This window comes from Neophocaena asiaeorientalis, unplaced genomic scaffold (assembly GCF_003031525.2).
Source record: "Neophocaena asiaeorientalis asiaeorientalis breed wild unplaced genomic scaffold, Neophocaena_asiaeorientalis_V1.1 scaffold15, whole genome shotgun sequence".
Taxonomy (NCBI): domain Eukaryota; kingdom Metazoa; phylum Chordata; class Mammalia; order Artiodactyla; family Phocoenidae; genus Neophocaena; species Neophocaena asiaeorientalis.
In genome coordinates, this window is record NW_020185328.1 from 3,951,536 (window position 1) to 3,968,907 (window position 17,372).

At 32.9% G+C, this 17,372-nt stretch overlaps 1 protein-coding gene across 2 annotated transcripts in view; it reads right to left on the reverse strand.

The window, feature by feature from the left end:
* Positions 1–337: 337 nt before the first annotated feature.
* ZRANB2 (zinc finger RANBP2-type containing 2) overlaps positions 338–17,372 on the reverse strand; it is an 18,406-nt gene continuing 1,371 nt past the window's right edge. Inside the window, exons 2-11 of one of the 2 annotated variants that reach the window (XM_024734548.1) lie at positions 15,827–15,879; positions 15,628–15,736; positions 14,505–14,587; positions 9,347–9,423; positions 8,914–9,048; positions 7,597–7,766; positions 5,965–6,051; positions 3,847–4,005; positions 2,718–2,791; positions 338–2,195 (exon numbers count right to left, since the gene is read on the reverse strand). In XM_024734548.1, the coding sequence (XP_024590316.1) occupies positions 2,758–2,791; positions 3,847–4,005; positions 5,965–6,051; positions 7,597–7,766; positions 8,914–9,048; positions 9,347–9,423; positions 14,505–14,587; positions 15,628–15,736; positions 15,827–15,879 (907 nt within the window). In that variant the 3' untranslated portion in view covers positions 338–2,195; positions 2,718–2,757. The remainder of the gene's footprint in view (positions 2,196–2,717; positions 2,792–3,846; positions 4,006–5,964; positions 6,052–7,596; positions 7,767–8,913; positions 9,049–9,346; positions 9,424–14,504; positions 14,588–15,627; positions 15,737–15,826; positions 15,880–17,372) is intronic. The other variant, XM_024734547.1, reaches the window with a different exon arrangement.

Below are 17,372 nucleotides of genomic sequence, written 5' to 3' on the forward strand. Positions count from 1 at the left end.
AATTAAGAACCCTTGGCAGTTAAAAGGGATACTTGTTGAGTGCTATAAAGTGACAGTTTTAATGGAAGCACACTATGGCATGTTTTTTGCCACATGGAATAAGGTTATGTTCTGGTATAAAGTATTCAACTAATTTGGGTACTCTTCTGTTTAAAAAAGTCACAAAAATTGCTCAGTGCCCAAGGTTATAGTGATCATGGCTTTGGAATGTTTTAAACCAAGCATTCATATATAAAAATAAGGTGACCTTACATAAAGGGTAAGTGAATATAGGGAGTTTAAGATGCACAATCAAAAAACAAACCAGACTGTAAATAGCTTAAAAATGAACATTAAATCAGAGCTTAAAAATTCTAATTTATTTCTAACAAACACCACTTGATGCTCGACTCACAAGCTTTATTTACATTTGTCTACAGCATCATTTCCTTACGAAATGAACTAGTACAGCTTAGTTAAACCAAATAAAATCATAATCATTTGAATTGTCTGTAAACTACTATCAGCTAAATTTATAACCTTGCATTTACTTATTAGTACAGCCAAAGTTTTAAATACAGAAAGCACAAGAATAAACCAACGATAACATGTAGAATCTAGAAGATCATATGGGCAATTTAGAAGGTGGACTTTCAAGAAGTCTGAGGCACAATTACAAGAGAGTAAAGTTCTTGTGCAACCTACAGTAAATGTAGCAAAGAAAATTTTAAGACATAAAAAAAGCAGGGGAAGTTCATTGTAAAAATATTACCAAAATATTTCTACGTAAGCTATTTCGCTTTCATCTTTAGATGAGTTGAAGAGAAAAATCACTCATTTCAAAATAAAAAAGCAAATATCATTTTGCTCTGTCTACTAAGTACCTTAAAACATTTTAATTTTTAGTTGCAGTAGACATTAATATTATGGAAACACAAACAAACCCCCCACCCAAAACAAAAAATGTGGATACTGATCCCCATGACAAAAAGTTCCCAAGCACAATTGTCAACTTCCCTTAATATACTTACCTTGCATTGTCACTGAAGATACTGTTAAGAGAAACCATTTTTAAAACCAGAAGACAGAACAGAGCTCAAATGACCAGATTTTAATTTTGAGAAATAAACCTTGAAAGTATTTTAAGCCATAAGTAATTTCAAGTGAATAGGAACAATTATTTCTGCTTATGTCATGAGGAAATAAGCATTCATCTTTAACTCAGAAGAAAATTTTATGCAACGTGTTTAAAATTAAACATCTCAAAGCAAATGTTCACTTAAATTCACAATGTCTGTTTGTCTTTCACCCAAAGAGAAATATACTTCAAAAACTTTCTTCAATTTGTTCCTCATTAACTATGATTTAACTGTCTACCCTATAATGTGATAACTAGATTTTTAAAGGGTATCACACAAAGCTCCTAAAAATATTAAACATTTTAAAGTAAGATGTTTTTCTCATCAACCATATTAGTAGAGATCAACTGTCTGGCATTCTTGCTCCAAATTACATGTCAGAAAAGGAGAAATAAACACCTTTCTCCTCTCCAATTCACAAAACTTTTCTGTATTAAACTTGGTGGTGCAAAAAGTAAAACTGGATAAAAGAGAAACAACGATTCTAAGGCACCCTTAACGTAGGGTATTTTAAAATAAAGAAATTTCCAGTTGACTGTTTTACAACTAGTTAATAAGAATCATTTCAACATAGGTTAACATAAACAGGTTGACTCCTTTTCCTGGATTAACATAAACAGATTGTTTCCAACTACTTTACCACAGTCTTGCTTCCATGCCCAAAGTCCAGACAAGCCTAGGTAATGCTCATATTTGGAGATGAGGAAAACAAGAGTTCAAATTAAAAAACAAAGTACTGTTATAGCTGAGATGGTTTTAAATGAAGCAAATGGTTGTAAATAACGAATGATAAACAAAGCATCTATTTGGGGACATTATGGCTTAAAATACCATTTACTTTTAATTTCACAAATAAACATAGCTGTATTGTTCTGAAAAGCAATGAAAGGCATGCACCTCTACTAGCAGATTTAGCACTTCTGACCAAGTAAGACACCAACTTCTTAAAAAATATGCTTCATGCACTGTACTGGACTTTTTTTTTTTTTTTTTAAGATGTAAATTTTAATTCATTATTTCTTTTTTGAACTTGAACGGGAACCAGAATGGGATGATCCGGAAGGTGACCTGTGGTGCCTGTAAGACATAATGGAGAAAGCAGGTAATCTGGTAAGCTGGAGCTGAATATCAGCATTTGTAAGACTTTGAGAATATGAAAAATTAAACCTCATTACACTGGTAAGAGGAATAATTAAAATCTGAGATATAAACTTATACACATAAAATTAACTAGTACTTATTAGACCTTGGATATGAGCCCAGTAGCAGTGCAATCATAATTTAAAAATCTCTCGATATAGCCACCTCTCAATTATTTAAGGTAATGAAAGAAAGCCTTGCAAAATTGTATAAAACTACAGATTAATACAACAAAGACATATAAACTTGGTGATGGCAGCGTGACTTAATCGTTCTCTGTGATACACTGTATATAATGTGGTAAGTCTATATGTAAAATAGATATAGCAAGGCTTCTGTGTATGCAAATATATATCCATAAATAATTATGTTGTGGAAATCTAGGTCACACAAGATGATTGTACAATTAGTTACAGGATTATATTCATGCAGCTAATATGAATAAGGCAATATATCAACCTGGGTAAAGTAGTGGTGTTCCGAGGGGTTGGCCCTGGGCTCAGGGTTGTTTAGTGTTTTCACCAATCACCTGGCTTATGGAATAGAGAACATGTTCATTAAGTTTAGATGACAACAAACTAGGGGGATTATATGTGGCTAAGATAAAAATTTGCAGACGTGGAAAAAAAACAACAGAATGAGTTTCATTGAAGTATGGAGTAATTTTCTTACAAAGGAACAAATGCACAGAAATGAGACTACTTGTGTGTAACCTTAATATCTAAACTTCAAAACGGGAAGATGCAAAACCAGTCATTATGTACAAGGAGGGGTAATCCTAGCACTGAACACAGCAAAAATCAGATTTTATCTAATCCTTACTTTCACAAGCTGAAAGGATATAGAAATTTCCAAGATTATTAAGGAAGCCATTAAAATGACTATGTAGACATTGAGAACCAAGAGAAAAATAATAAATCCGAATAATTAGCCTGCTGCAGAAAAGGCTGACAGATGACACACTTTCCCACTTTTAAAAATGTCAACACAGATAAAGTAATCTAGTAAAGGTCTTTCTCTACCAAAAAAAAAAGAATTTGGACTGAAAGATGAAAAATGTATTAGCTACAAGAACAATTTCCTTATAAAGGGCATGAAACAATAAATTGTTGTGGAAATGCATTTATACATATTTAAATTAGGACAGATTTCCAATGATCTGTAATAGTTAATTTTCTTATTAGATGCCCTAGAATCCTACGGTTTCTAATATTTAATGTAAAATCAAGAGCATAAATTAATACTGATAAAAATCAACCTCTAAATTACGTCAACACACACCTTCTGAATTAAAATCTTAAGAGACAGAAATAACCGAGAGTTGGCTATAATAATTATATATGAAAATAAAAATTTAAACAAAATGATCAAATAGTGGAAGAGAGTGGTTTGATCTTTTCTAAACAACCTGATCAAAGAACAAAGGATAAACAAAGTAATTATCTGTTTTTTGAAGTCCAAAGTTGAAAAGAATAATTTGAAGTGGGAACGAAGGAGATAATGAAAATCTAATCCTTGACTGAGAAGTTCAGTTACTCTATTAAACACACTTAAGAACACCCATTCTTATTTCTACAGAAACCCAAACCTTTCAGGTGACCGTGATCTTGTTCGTCTTTTTTTGCGATCACCAGATGAAGAAGATCTAGAACGACTTCTCTTTCTGTTCCTCTCAGGAGAAGATGATGAACTTGAGTAAGATCTTTTTCGTGGGGAAGAAGAGCCCCTGTGGGACCTGGAGCTGGATCTTCATTGATTGAGAAACAAATCAAACATTTCATTAAAAGAAGAAATCAGGCAGATGGTTTAGTTAATAGCTCCAAAAATAAACAAACAGAATTTATAACTATAAAAATTTTATAAGGAAGAATACTTACTGCTTACTCAACAGAAGACCTCTGGTTCAACCATGAAATAATTCTACTTAAACAATTTACTTTAATTTCATCACTTTAAAAAATTCTAAGATAAGTGCTCATTACTTACAATTAAAAACCAGCTTAATGTATTAAAGTAGAATTAAATACTTCTTTTAAAATTTAAGGCTTTCATTTTAAAGTATACATAAATAGCAAAGGTAACAGGTGGGCATTTGCATGACTTTATGTCTAGAAACTACATCCTTCCATCTGGGGAAAAAATATGTATCATACAACTTCCTGAGGAAAGTAAGCATAACAATTTGCTGTGGAATTATGCAACTTATTAGTTAAGCTGCTGTAGAAAAAGCAGGGATAGGGGAACAAAATGACAAAGAACAGTAGCTATTAAATCGCTAACTATTCAAAGGAAAATAAAATGAATAACTTTAAAACTTGATTTATATTAACAATATTTATTTTTATGAAGGATTACTATCCATGAAGTATGAAGTGTTGACATTCACATGCTTCAGGCAGAGGTAAATGCACAAATGTTTAAATACAATTTTTTTCTTCATTTACATATTTTGGTTGAAGTAATTTAGCTCAAACTTCCCAAAAAATTCACCTTTGGGCTTAAAATAAAATCAGAAAGCCCAAAAGGAGAATTCTTTGGAAAGTTATAAGCAATGAAAAAAATGTTTGAAAAGAATTATGAAGGCTGTTCTGTAAACCTTAATTAAAGTGCTTCCCAAAGGGAACTAGGACTTAAGTATCTTCACCTAAGAAGCACTCAGATAAAAGAAATGAAACATTGATAATACATAATAATAACAATGATCTCACTTGCTCTCTATTTTGTATTGGCTTAATACAAGTGTGCATATCATCCTTTTCTCCTTAATGTTCTCAAATTACAGTTGCTCTCTAATGCTACAGATTGGCTCTAAAATAAGCTATTAAGCAATTATTTTTACCAAAATAGCTACCACTACACTTCAGTGTAGTTCCACACAAGAGGAATTTTCGTTGTTCTCTTATTCATGTTAGCTGCCTTTAATAGATAAACAAATTAAATTAAAAAGAAAGGCAGTATATTATGACCAAGACTAGAAAAAACTTCAAGAGACTAAAAACTAGTTTCTCACTTGCTTCTCTACAAATTTTCTTCCCTCTGCAGGTCTAACTAAATGCAACCTGAAGTTAACAAGAATGCTTACTTTAAGATCACATCCTACTTAGACTAACCAACCAAACTTCTTGATTTAATTTGTGGAATTTAAGAAGTGTCTATATTTCTTACATACTATACATACTGTGTACAATATTCTGTGTTATATTACAGATAAATGAAAATAAAACCCTCCAGAAACTTCATCTAATATAAATGACAAAATTGTTTCTATAAATATTGAAACAATTGCCATGCAAAACAAAATTTGTTTTGAGGCAGTTCTTTTTCTTCCTTTTAAAATATGGAGTAAACTGTTTATTTCCATATCTCAATTTATTTTAACTACTACTGCAAAATAACTTTAATGAACAGACATTTGGTGATAAGACTTGGCTCCATCTTCCTACTTCATCACAGTTTAGCACAAAAATAGCAAACCTTGCATAATGCAAAATAACCATGTTAATTCAATCATGGGAATGTCTTGGCACACTGCTGGCAATGGAAACGTCTCACGGTGAGAAAATTAAGCTGAGGCAAGTGCATTAGTTTTCTAATGCTAAAATAAAATTGACAAGTAGAAGCAAAATAAGAGGAAAAAAAGCAACGCCTTCTGCAGCCTTTAAATATTTTTTCTCTCTGCTTTACAGAGAGAAGCTACCTCATTCACCTTGATTTCGACCCACGAGATCTCGAACGTTCTCTGGAACTGGAACGAGATCTTGACTGCGAACTGGAAGAACTTCTTGAACGGGACCTGGAACAACATGGAAGGATTTTTTTTTTCCAGGACCATTTAATTAAGCTTTGTGATACGAACACTGAAAGAAAAATATGTATTAGAATTCATTTTCATATAGTAAGAATACTATTTGGGATATATATTTTCAAAATACAGTATTTTAAGGTTTATTTTAAACTTTTATTCTGTATTAATACTTATGTCAAAACTTAAGGTAATAATTTTTGAAAACAATCAACTATTACTTTCCAAGTTTGACAAAACTTCTCTAAAAATCATTCGAGATTGTACAAATAAAAACGTTCAGCATTATCACTTTATTAACACTGAATACTTTATATGTTCACAAATATTTAAAAGTATCCCGGGACTTACACATCCAGGAATACTGGATGTTGCAGTTTATATTTAACTTCTGTGAAATATTTCCATCAATTTTCCTTTTCCAATTTAAAAATCCTTCTATTTTCTTAGTCACTATCTAGCATAAAGCTTAAATGTTGATATGTGTACATTTTTAAATCCACAGGTTTTTCTGTCTACTCAAAGGTTAGAGAATTAAAGAGAAACTACATTGACAATCCTGTCACTGTTTTACGTAATTATATTACTGAAAAATGACATAGGGGAGATATGGTCCATTTGAATTTAAGAAGTCAAGAAATGAAATAAATTTCATTTAATTTATACACTTAATTTGTCCCTGAAAATAATAATCTGCAGAAAAACAGTAATTTTTTACCTTAAAATTATCTTTATAATCACTCTTTTAAGTTTTCAGCCTTTACAGTACTCAATTAACAATTATCTAATTATTAATTACTCAATTAGCTAATATTTTATTCCCCAATACAGTTAAAATTCATTGCACATAGTTTCACTTAACTAAATAGTTCTTCAAGGGAAGATTGCTTACATAAGGTATTGCTTTTTCTCAACCAAAACTTCATTTTTATTGTCGATTGCACAATGAGGGACTTTTCAATTAAAACTTTACATTACTAACAAAATAATATTCAAGTACAACACAAATTAAATCTTCTGATTTATTCCTGGACAGCTCTAAAGTATAAGCATTAAGATAATAGAATACAGATGAATTTGCTTCTTTATTCAGAACACATATACCAAATAAAACACTGTGTAGTAAGCAACAACTTAAATGCCTAGAAAATTTTTGTACTAGTGTTTAAAATCATCAGTGGAAATATAAATCTTCACTTTATTTACGTTAAAATTTCTAAATGTAAACCATCTCCTTAGATAACTCAGTATCACTATATATAATGATTTAATTGAATTTTTAAAGTCTATTTTAATAAAAGGCATGGTGTTAAAATGGAACTAAGGAAGTTTCATATTAAAATTTTGTATTTCTGAAAATATTGGACAATAACTTCATGGCACTAAGACAGAAAAAATTATCTTATAAAAGATGACTTGAAAGAAAACTCTGAAATAAAAGGAAAGCTTATTTAGTCAAGGAAAACAAAATTTATAAGTAAAGAAGTTAGATACTGACATTTTGACTGGTGTTACCCTTGACCTGTACCCGTTTACCTGGACCTAGACCTTGAACTGGAGGGGGAGGATGAGCGTGATGAAGATCGTGAATGTGAAGACCGAGACTTTGAGCGACTTCGTCTATTAGATTTCTTTTTATTACTATCTTCTTCTTCACTGGCATCAAGATTATACTTTGAGAGATCAGCATCATCTTCATCCTCATCCTAACGAAAACTCAGAGTCAATTATATTTAGACATTTAGATATCCATGCTATCTAGGAATGATGAATAGTTCTGTGTACTGGACATCTCCATATGGATTTATTATATAGCTAACACCTCAGCAAATTCATTCTCAGTCCTGAAATCTGACTACTACATTCCTCATCTCAGCTAAAGAGACTTAATGACTGTCTCAGACAGTTAAAGAAGTAAATGTAGAAGTCATACTCATTTTCTTTTTCATCACAATGTATTTCCAAATGAGCTGTCAAGAATTTTCAGTTTTACTCCCTTAAAAGTTCTTGAATCCAGCTCCCTCAGTCTTAGTTCAGAACTTCATTCTTTAGTATACTACCATAAGCTTTTAGGTAGTCTCCCTAACTGTGAATCCATTCTGCCTCCCAAGTATCTCAATATGTTGACAGTCATCACTCTAAAACACAGATCAGATAAATATACCTTATTTGTTTTTAAAACTTGTTTTGCATTGATTTGTTCAGCTGCATTCAAGGGCATCCTATGCTCAGTCCCCAAAGTACCCTCAATCTGGATCTATTCATCCATAAAATTTTACACTCAGGCCCCACAGAAAAAACATCACCAGACCTAATGTGGCTGCTGACCCCCCCATTACATTCTTCCCTCTGCTCTAACCACACTAGCCTATGTATGATTTTTTGGATGGTGCTGGCTTGTTTCCTGCTAGGGGAAACTTTATTTGCTGTCCTCCCTGCCTTAAAAGTGCTCCGACCCCAGCTCTTACAGCAGGCTCCTTCATATCATTCTGTCACTCAAATTTCAGCTCAAATTCCACTGCCTCAGAAATCCCCCAACCACTAAAACCAAAGTAGCTCTTCTAATGCTCTGCTATCACAACATGTGTCTACATCACAGTATTGCTATTTAAATTATCTTTCATTTATGCCCTTCCCCCTCTGGAATTTAAGTTCCCTTAAGAGAAAGGTGGTTGTGTCTCAGTCACTTTGTATCTCCGGAGTCAGAATAATGCTTGGCAGAGCAGAAGCTCAAAATCTTTGTGAAAACCAATGATTACATTGGAGAACACATCTTCACCATGGGCCAAAGGTTGTCAAAGACATTCACATGTTATCCCATAGCCTGAATAAGACAAAGCCTGAATAATTTACCTCATCTAATTTATATTTAGAAAGATCTTCATCCTCATCCTCTTCTTCTCCCTCAGATTCTTTATCTTCAACTTCCTTTAAAATAGATGCAGGACCAACTGCCTTCCCTCTGTATTTTTTCTTTTTACGTCCAAACTATAGAAAAAGTTTCATAATACTTCTGTTAGCTGAAACTGTTAAAATAAATACTTTTTTTCAAAGAAATTACTTTTATATATTTAGGTTAATATACATTTTTATGCTGGTTAACATACATTTTTACGTCAATTATATGTTTTAAGTCCATTAGGATTTCCTACAAAATGGTAAGCTGCTGTAAAAGACTCAAAGTGTACTTAAAAAATGAGATACATTTAATATTTTCCTTTTGCAAGGTATTTTCTAACATGTTTCTCTAAGCTGCTTTCAACCTGCACACTAATGTATAGCTTACCTCATCATATTCACCATCAGATTCTTCTCTTTCTATATATTCAACATTTTCTCTTTCATTAAAACCACCACCATATCCTAAAAAAGGGAGGGCATATACTGTTATAACAATTCATCAAAGTAACAAAAACATGTCAGAATCACTTACAAGCAATAGAAAAAAAGAAAATCTTACCAAAGACATTTGTCTATCCCTTTAATAAATTACTGGTCTAAAAAAAAAAAAAAAACCACCAAATCACGATAGAGAAGTCTCAAAGTTATATACCATAGATGGAAAAGTCCCGTGGCTACGCTTACAGCTCTTCTCAATTTCAAAATGTCCTATATGATTTTAGTAATGCATGGAATATATGAGTGGAAAACAGCTCCTTAAACCTCTGCTATAACCAACTTTTAAAAGGACTTTCCTCTGTAGTTTATCCTAATTCTTTGGGAGAAGTGGGTTCAATAAGAACCAACTAACAAATTTTACTGTTTACTAGTTGAAAATGGTCTGAAATCTTTTGATAACTGAAATTTTGCTGGGCTAAAATGTAGCTAGAGCTTGGAAAATTTTTAATTATATAGACAAATATAATGACACAATAAAGGACATCCAAATTGGTTTTAAATACAGTTAAAAGTCACTCAGGTTTTCTGAAGAAGTCAGTAACTTCCCAACTGAAAATATGCTACTAAAAAGCAATCAGGATCAGCAAACCATTACGGTTTGCTGTCACAACTAACATCTACAATTTAGACTGACAGATGGAGATGTGGTTAAAAGTAACATAATCTAACTACCTCATATTTCAGAACAGTACCAGCACACAGAGTGATTCCTGGATTTAATGAACCAGCAAAACGTTAAATAAACTTATAGATAAAAAAGTATTTTTTAAAAATTCAAGATTTGTGACTTTAAATCTGTCAATCACGGACATTAAAAAAAAAACCTCATCAATTACTCTCTTATCATTTCATAAAAGAGCCACAAACAAATAGTAGAGAGCATGTAATTGCCCCAACAAAATAATGTAATAAAATTAACTTTCTTAAAAAAACAAAATCACATTAATACAAAATCCTTCCTTTCTTCACTGTACTTTGTACCAGCGAAAACTGCAATGTATCAGTGTTTATCCTTGGATATCACTTTATATCATCCCTTTTTTCCTCCTCCTCCTCCCTTGTTCTGGAGACAAAATAGACTCCAACTGTAATACACAAGAATTTCCTTTTGTTTTTATGAATATGATACAAAAGTGAAAAGTGTCTTAAATACCAATAACAACTTTTCCTTAGTAAACTCTTGGCTCTAGTTTTTCAGAGTATCAAATATAAAGAAACAGAAACAAGTACAACTGGGTATATATTCACCTCAAAACAGCTCAAATTCAATGTTAATTCTGGAATATAAACACTGTAGAAAGTTATAATTCAACAATACAACTTCCTGTCTCTACACATATGTTTAATATTATATCAGTATGTCCTGAGACTAAGGTACGAGTTGTTTGATAAACAAATTGTAAGAGATGACTAATAGTAAAGACCTAAACTTCAAAATACTTTGAAGTTGGTGAAAAATTAAGACAAAAAAAATCATGGGATCTAGATGGAAAATGATTCACATAAGAAAAAAAAAGAAAAAATACGATACAACAGAATGATTGTTTTTAAGGCCAGTGCAGAAAAATGCCTGATAAACTGGACTATTTATTTGTGGAAGTGTAAACATATTAAAACAATCCTATATTAAAATCCTATTTAAAAGGCTTTTAGTAGAGGTCTTTGTTTAGTCAGTAATCTAAAGCTAAAAAATGGTATGGCAAATATGGGGAGCTAAAGAATCAATTATACAAAGATTTAGAAAGTGAACTGTAACTCATATAGGTAGATTTTGCATAGGTATGTAAGTAAAATTACTTTAAGTGAGTTTGATAGCAAATACAAAGCTATTTTCATGTTCACTCACATAGGCCATAAAAAAGAACCTAAACAATCTGCTAACAATAAAGAGATTATTAAGGTATGCTGTTTGAACCCATACAACAAATACACCTCACAAACTCTTTCCCTATACATGGAAAATATAGCTCTATCATAAAAAAAAACCTTCAGTATCATTTCTACTGAATAATAAGTGAGTTAGAGGAATAACTGGCTTATTTATGTGTGTTTCCTTCATTCTACTGGTTTGAACCTCTTCAGGGAATATTGTAAAAATTGGTCTTCTTGCTTCCACTCTTGCCACTCCTACCCCCTAATTCTTTTTCCATAAACCAGTAATGTTTAAAGAAAATTAGATGTGTCACTCCCTGCTAAAAATCCTTCAGTTACTTCCCATTATATTTAGAATAAAATAAAACTCCTTACCATGATTTACATGGCCTTTGCCTATTTCTGAAGTGATTTCTGGAGCTCCTAGGAATTCATCCAATATGCTAAATTCTTTCAAGTCTCAGGGCCTGATTCACACAAACTGTTTGTTCTTGCTTACAGTGATCTCTCAACTTGCTACTTTCACTTCTTAGCTTAAACATTGCTCTCTCAAAGAAGACTTCATTAATCCTTGCCTTTACATGTCTATTTTGCTCACTCAAGTATCCCCAGCACATGCCCAATGGCCAAAAAATACTTCTTCAATATATTAGTATAGGAAATGCCACAATTCTGGTACCATTTAAAGAATGAGTTTTGCTTTTTTTTTTTTTAAAAGGCTTTATAATACAATTTAGATGACACAAGCAACCAAGAATCTCTGTATGCTTTTAGCAAGTGTTAAAATAAAAATCATATCTTAGCATTTGTCTCAAAAAATGAAAAATATGAGCAAGGACCAGTAAAGGATCAAACAGATTTAAAACTGGCCTGAATTAGGGTTGTGACAATGGAAATGAGAGAAAAGGGGATGAATATAACATGTACTTCAAAGGAAGAACTGATACACTAACTTGAAAATTCTATGATTGTGTATTTTGATTAATTAGTAAACAAATAGTAAAGAGAAACTAGAGAGCAACAGTACGTATTAGCTCACATCTGCAACAGTGACCAGCAAAAGACAACTACTTATATATGGGGAGATGGGAAAGAGTCAAGACACCGGAATGACAGAAAAAAGATAATGAGTAAAGGAAAGTGAGGTTATCAAACAAACTTTGACAACTTCAGTTGTTAGACTACAGCTCTTGCATTAGTGAAACTTTTAAAGGAGTCACAAAATAGGTCAAAGAGAATGTGAATAAATAAAAGGCTTTTAGGAATTACAGTTTTTAAAACTGTTAAAAGATTTTGGACTTTATCCTAAAAGCAATCAAAACGGTTTTACACAAATGGAGTTTTTAGTTTGGAAAAAAAAAAACCCTGGCTGCAACTGAGCAGGAGGGGAGTATGTACAGACACCAACAAGATGGCTCTTTTTCCAAGAAACAGGATATAGTGGTATCTCTGCCCAGGGTAATGATGGAAAAGACTTTTGGGGTACAGGAGAGGTGAAGGAGTTATTAAGAAGGACACCTAAGTTTCTGGTTTATGTAACAAGCATATGGTGGGTGGTACTAATCATGAGAAGGAGATCACTAAAAGAGGGCCACGTCCTGGGGGAAAATCATGAATTCAGTTTGGATATAATGAGTTTGACATTTACATGGTGATGCTGAATAGGCAGCTGAATATACAGGTCAAAGAAGTCTGAGCTAGAGACATAAATTTGGTTCTCATTGGTGTGCCAATGCTCACTTAAACTTAGGGCTTAGAAGAAAATGCCTAGAAAATATAGAGCAAAAAAGAGAGCTCAGGAATTGGACCTTGAAGAACCCCAACATTCTGAGGCCACGAAAATAAAACCAAAAAGGAGACAGAATAAACAACCAGAGGGGTGTGGGGGGGATAGATTAAAAATACAGGGGGAAACAATGTAAACCTTAAAGAGGTAAGGGAAGGAAGAAAAGGGAGACCCTTATTTAAAAGGTCTTAGTCTATACAGAGCATGGAATTGTCTAAAGTCAGAGAGGAAAATAAAACAGGGAAATAGTTTACTAAGTCTAGGTCTGACAAGGTGACTATATATAGAATGGAGCCTTTGATTGTACAAGTTGCTGAATGACAAAATCAGATGTGAAGTACACTGATAATGTGGTTGCACTAACTGATGATAATGGGAAAACTATATTCTATTTCGCAAATATTTTCACCCCACCACTGACAACACACAGAGCCAATGATAGGTTATTATTTAGGCCAATGATTACCAAACACTATCTGAATCACCTGCAGATTTTTGGGACTCACCCGGAAAGAGCTTTGATAGTTCTGTTTTGGAATCTGGATTTTTAGAGTTTCTCAAATGATTCTAATGTACAGCCAAATTTGGTAATTATTGCCTAAACTTTAGACAATTACTTTAAATGGTGCCCCATGCTCTTTTTTGTCATACTAGCATATCTAATGAATTAAAAAAATGGTACTACCCTATCATTACTAATAATAAACATTTAGACCAGCAGAGGAAAGAGTGAGGAATAAAGCATTTCTAAAACTAAATGTCGACTACTTGTAAGGATAAGGCCTCCTGATGCTGTACTTTGTAAATTGTGAAATTATCGAACAAAAGATGACTTTGTGGATGAGGGGAAAAAAACAAGGTAAAAAAATATAAGGGCAGGGACTTCCCTGATAGCGCAGTGGTTAAGAATCTGCCTGCCAATGCAGGGGACATGGGCTTGATCCCTGATCCAGGAAGATCTCACATGCTGAGCAACTGAGCCCGTGTGCCACAACTACTGAGCCTGCGCTCTAAAGCCCGTGAGCCACGACTACTGAGACCATGCTCTGCAACTACTGAAGCTTGCACACTCTAGGGCCTGCGTGCGGCAAGCACTGAGCCTATGCTCAGCAACTACTGAAGCCTGCGTGCCTAGAGCCTGTGCTCTGCAATAAGAGAAGCCACCGCAATGAGAAGCCCATGCGCCGCAACAAAGAGTAGCCCCCGCTCGCCGCAACTAGAGGAAGCCCGCGTGCAGCAACAAAGACCCAACGTGGCAGCCCCCCCTCGCAAAAAAAGGGCAGAATAAACAATCTTCATTTACTGTGCTCTTACGAAGTGGTACAATTATTAATTTCAATGTTTAGTTCTTTTAAAATCATTTAGTTGGACTGCATTTGAATATTACCTGTTCTTTCTTCCAGCTTAGCATACTTTGGAGTATTACACATGTTACACTCTGATCTTCTGGCCCAATTAACATTACTGCAACTTTAAAAGTGAAAAATATCAAATCAGTAGACTATAACATAAGACAAATAGTAAATTTTTAAAATTTTAAAATAAAAAGTAGAGTGAACTATCATAAAGGAATGTGTACTAAGGCTGCTACAAAGAAAATGTACCAATGTACGTATTCTGGAGAGAGTATGGTTCCAACAGACTGAACTACTTAAGCAGAGAAGGGAAACCTATACAGCATGAAGACTGCCTTTGTCATTTTATGAGAAATCAATGACAAATTATATCTATAGAGAGTCTGTCATCATAGGGGGGAAAAGATACCACTTTAAACAAAAGGTTCTACTAATTTCCCAGTCTCCAAATTCACCTCAAGAGTGAGGTTATACCTTCCAAATAATGTTAAAAAAATTTTGTTTTGCAGAATCAGTTCAAGCACTGGATCCCAAATTCAGCAACAAATCTTGCTGGAAAGTTATCTAATACTAACTTAGTATCTGTAAGACCAGAAATTTGTGTAAGACCCTCTTCTGATTCAGTCTCCTTTCATGTGTATTTGATTCATCTGCTTAATAGAAAAGATGGATATTGGAAAAATCAATACAGCATGTGAAAACCAGAAATATTAAGAAACCTACCTAATTAGGAATAATTAACTACGGTATGCAACTTATGATTCTAAAATTACTGTGCAAACAGGAAAAATAAATTTTGTGGTATATTTCACATTAATGATACAGGCTAAAAGTTTTTGAGATTTTTTTTAACAGAAATAGGTTTAGTGCTTTTAAATACCCTTCCCTCTTTTTTTTTGAATGTTAGCTCACCTTAAGAATCTGTTTACTGGTATACATAATTCATCTTAGTAACAACTAATATTACCATTAAAAAATAGAATTTAAAAGTTCTTTAAACTACGTCAGATATATACTTAATAATAATCAACAGATCTTTAATTTAAAGGTTACTTTGGCTTCTCAATGTGGCTAGTAAGAGTAGGTAATATTAACAAGTAGTGGCTAGATATATTATTACGGGAAAAAGTGAGGACGATAATTTGAAACACATACGTTTTACACTGCCAGTCATTAGCACTAAACAAGCCTCGGCTCTTTTCTGCAAGTGTCTTTCCTATTTCAGTGCCTCCAGCTTTCATCATCTTAGCCTCAGTTGTTTTCTCTGAAGAATAGAAAAATGAAGTATGAATCTGGGAAAATAAAGAAATGATCTATATACACAGTCTTAAAGGAAGCTTCCTTAAATGCTTACCTCGACCACATCTATTACAGCTAGTTCTTCTAGCAAAGTTTACATTTCCACATCTGAAAATAAAGTAAAAAATATTTATACAGACATCTACTAAACTTATATAATTAAAAAAATCTTATTACACAACTTTTTAATGTGTCCTCCCTATATACCTGGGTCCAGAACTTCTACCACCATCTCTTTTCATGTTAATGTCAATGTTAACAAAAAAAAAAACCCAAAACCAACCCTTACAATTTAGGTCGAAAAAATACAAGATTTGAAGTCACAAGTCGAGGATAAGAAACTCCAATCTTTCACTTACCAATTATGTGATCCTGGTAAGTCACTGAGGATCTCTGTGCCTCAGTGTCCTATTAGCACATATCATTAATTATAATGAAATCCCCTCACAAAGCTTAAGTGAGATGTGAGTCCACTTGAACAATCACTGATGAAGCACCGGCGGTTCAAAAACACTTTAAAGTAATTCTTCATATAGAAAATAAGATTATACAATAAGAATTATAAGAAATACAAAATCCTAAGGGTGAACCAAGGGGGAGAAAATGAGTTAAGTCAGATACAGCTTCACAGATCTTAATAAAATACTCTTGTTAGAAATAGGAGGTGGAATGGTAAAAAACAAAGGGAGATAGGCTGTACGGACTAAAAATATAAATAGGTTCAATAATTAAAAGAAAACTGAGTTTTGGGGGATATTTATCAACCTCTGAAACCTGGCTGAAAAACTACAACCAATAATCTCAATACATCAAGTAACCTATCACTTTATACTGATATTTAATGAACAAAAACAAAAAACTTACTGGGTTCACTAACATGGTCTTCACAGTGCATCTGCATGTCAGTAAAAGCATGCTAAGTGCTCTGAATAACATGTACAGATTAAATTTTAAAATGCTGATTATTTCTTAGGTGTTATACTAGCATGAAATAAAGTTGTGAAATATAGAATGGACACTAAACTGAAGCACTCCAATTAATTTTTAGGTTGTTTTTTCCCCCCTAAAAAATATCTTTATGACTCCAATAAGCATTGAAAATATATTCCGAAAATGTTTTCTGGATTTATACACATTGTAGAAGTTACCCTGTTCATATATCTGTAACTGAGTTGAAATGCACTCTTACAAAAACCTACCTCAAATATTTGAGTATACTGTCATTAATGACACTGTCAAAAGCACATTATTCTACAAGTAACCAACAACACAAAAGTCACTTGTTTGTTCTATTCAAAATGGTTAGACTTGAGACCCTTCAAGTCATCTTAATCTTTATGCAATCGAGAGCCATCAATTTTTTATGTAAAAAAACATGTTTCACTTAAACTGCTTAAAATATGAATAGAAGACAAATGCTGGGGAAATAAGGACTTATTCTCCTTTGACACTTGATTTTAAAACTACTATCCATAGCTATCAATCAGTATTTGCTTCATTTTATTGCTCTACACATACAGTCTATGTTATATCCCTGTAAGGGAGCTCTTCCACCCTAGGTTTTTTTTTTTTTTTTTTTTTTTAAAAATTTAAAAAAACTT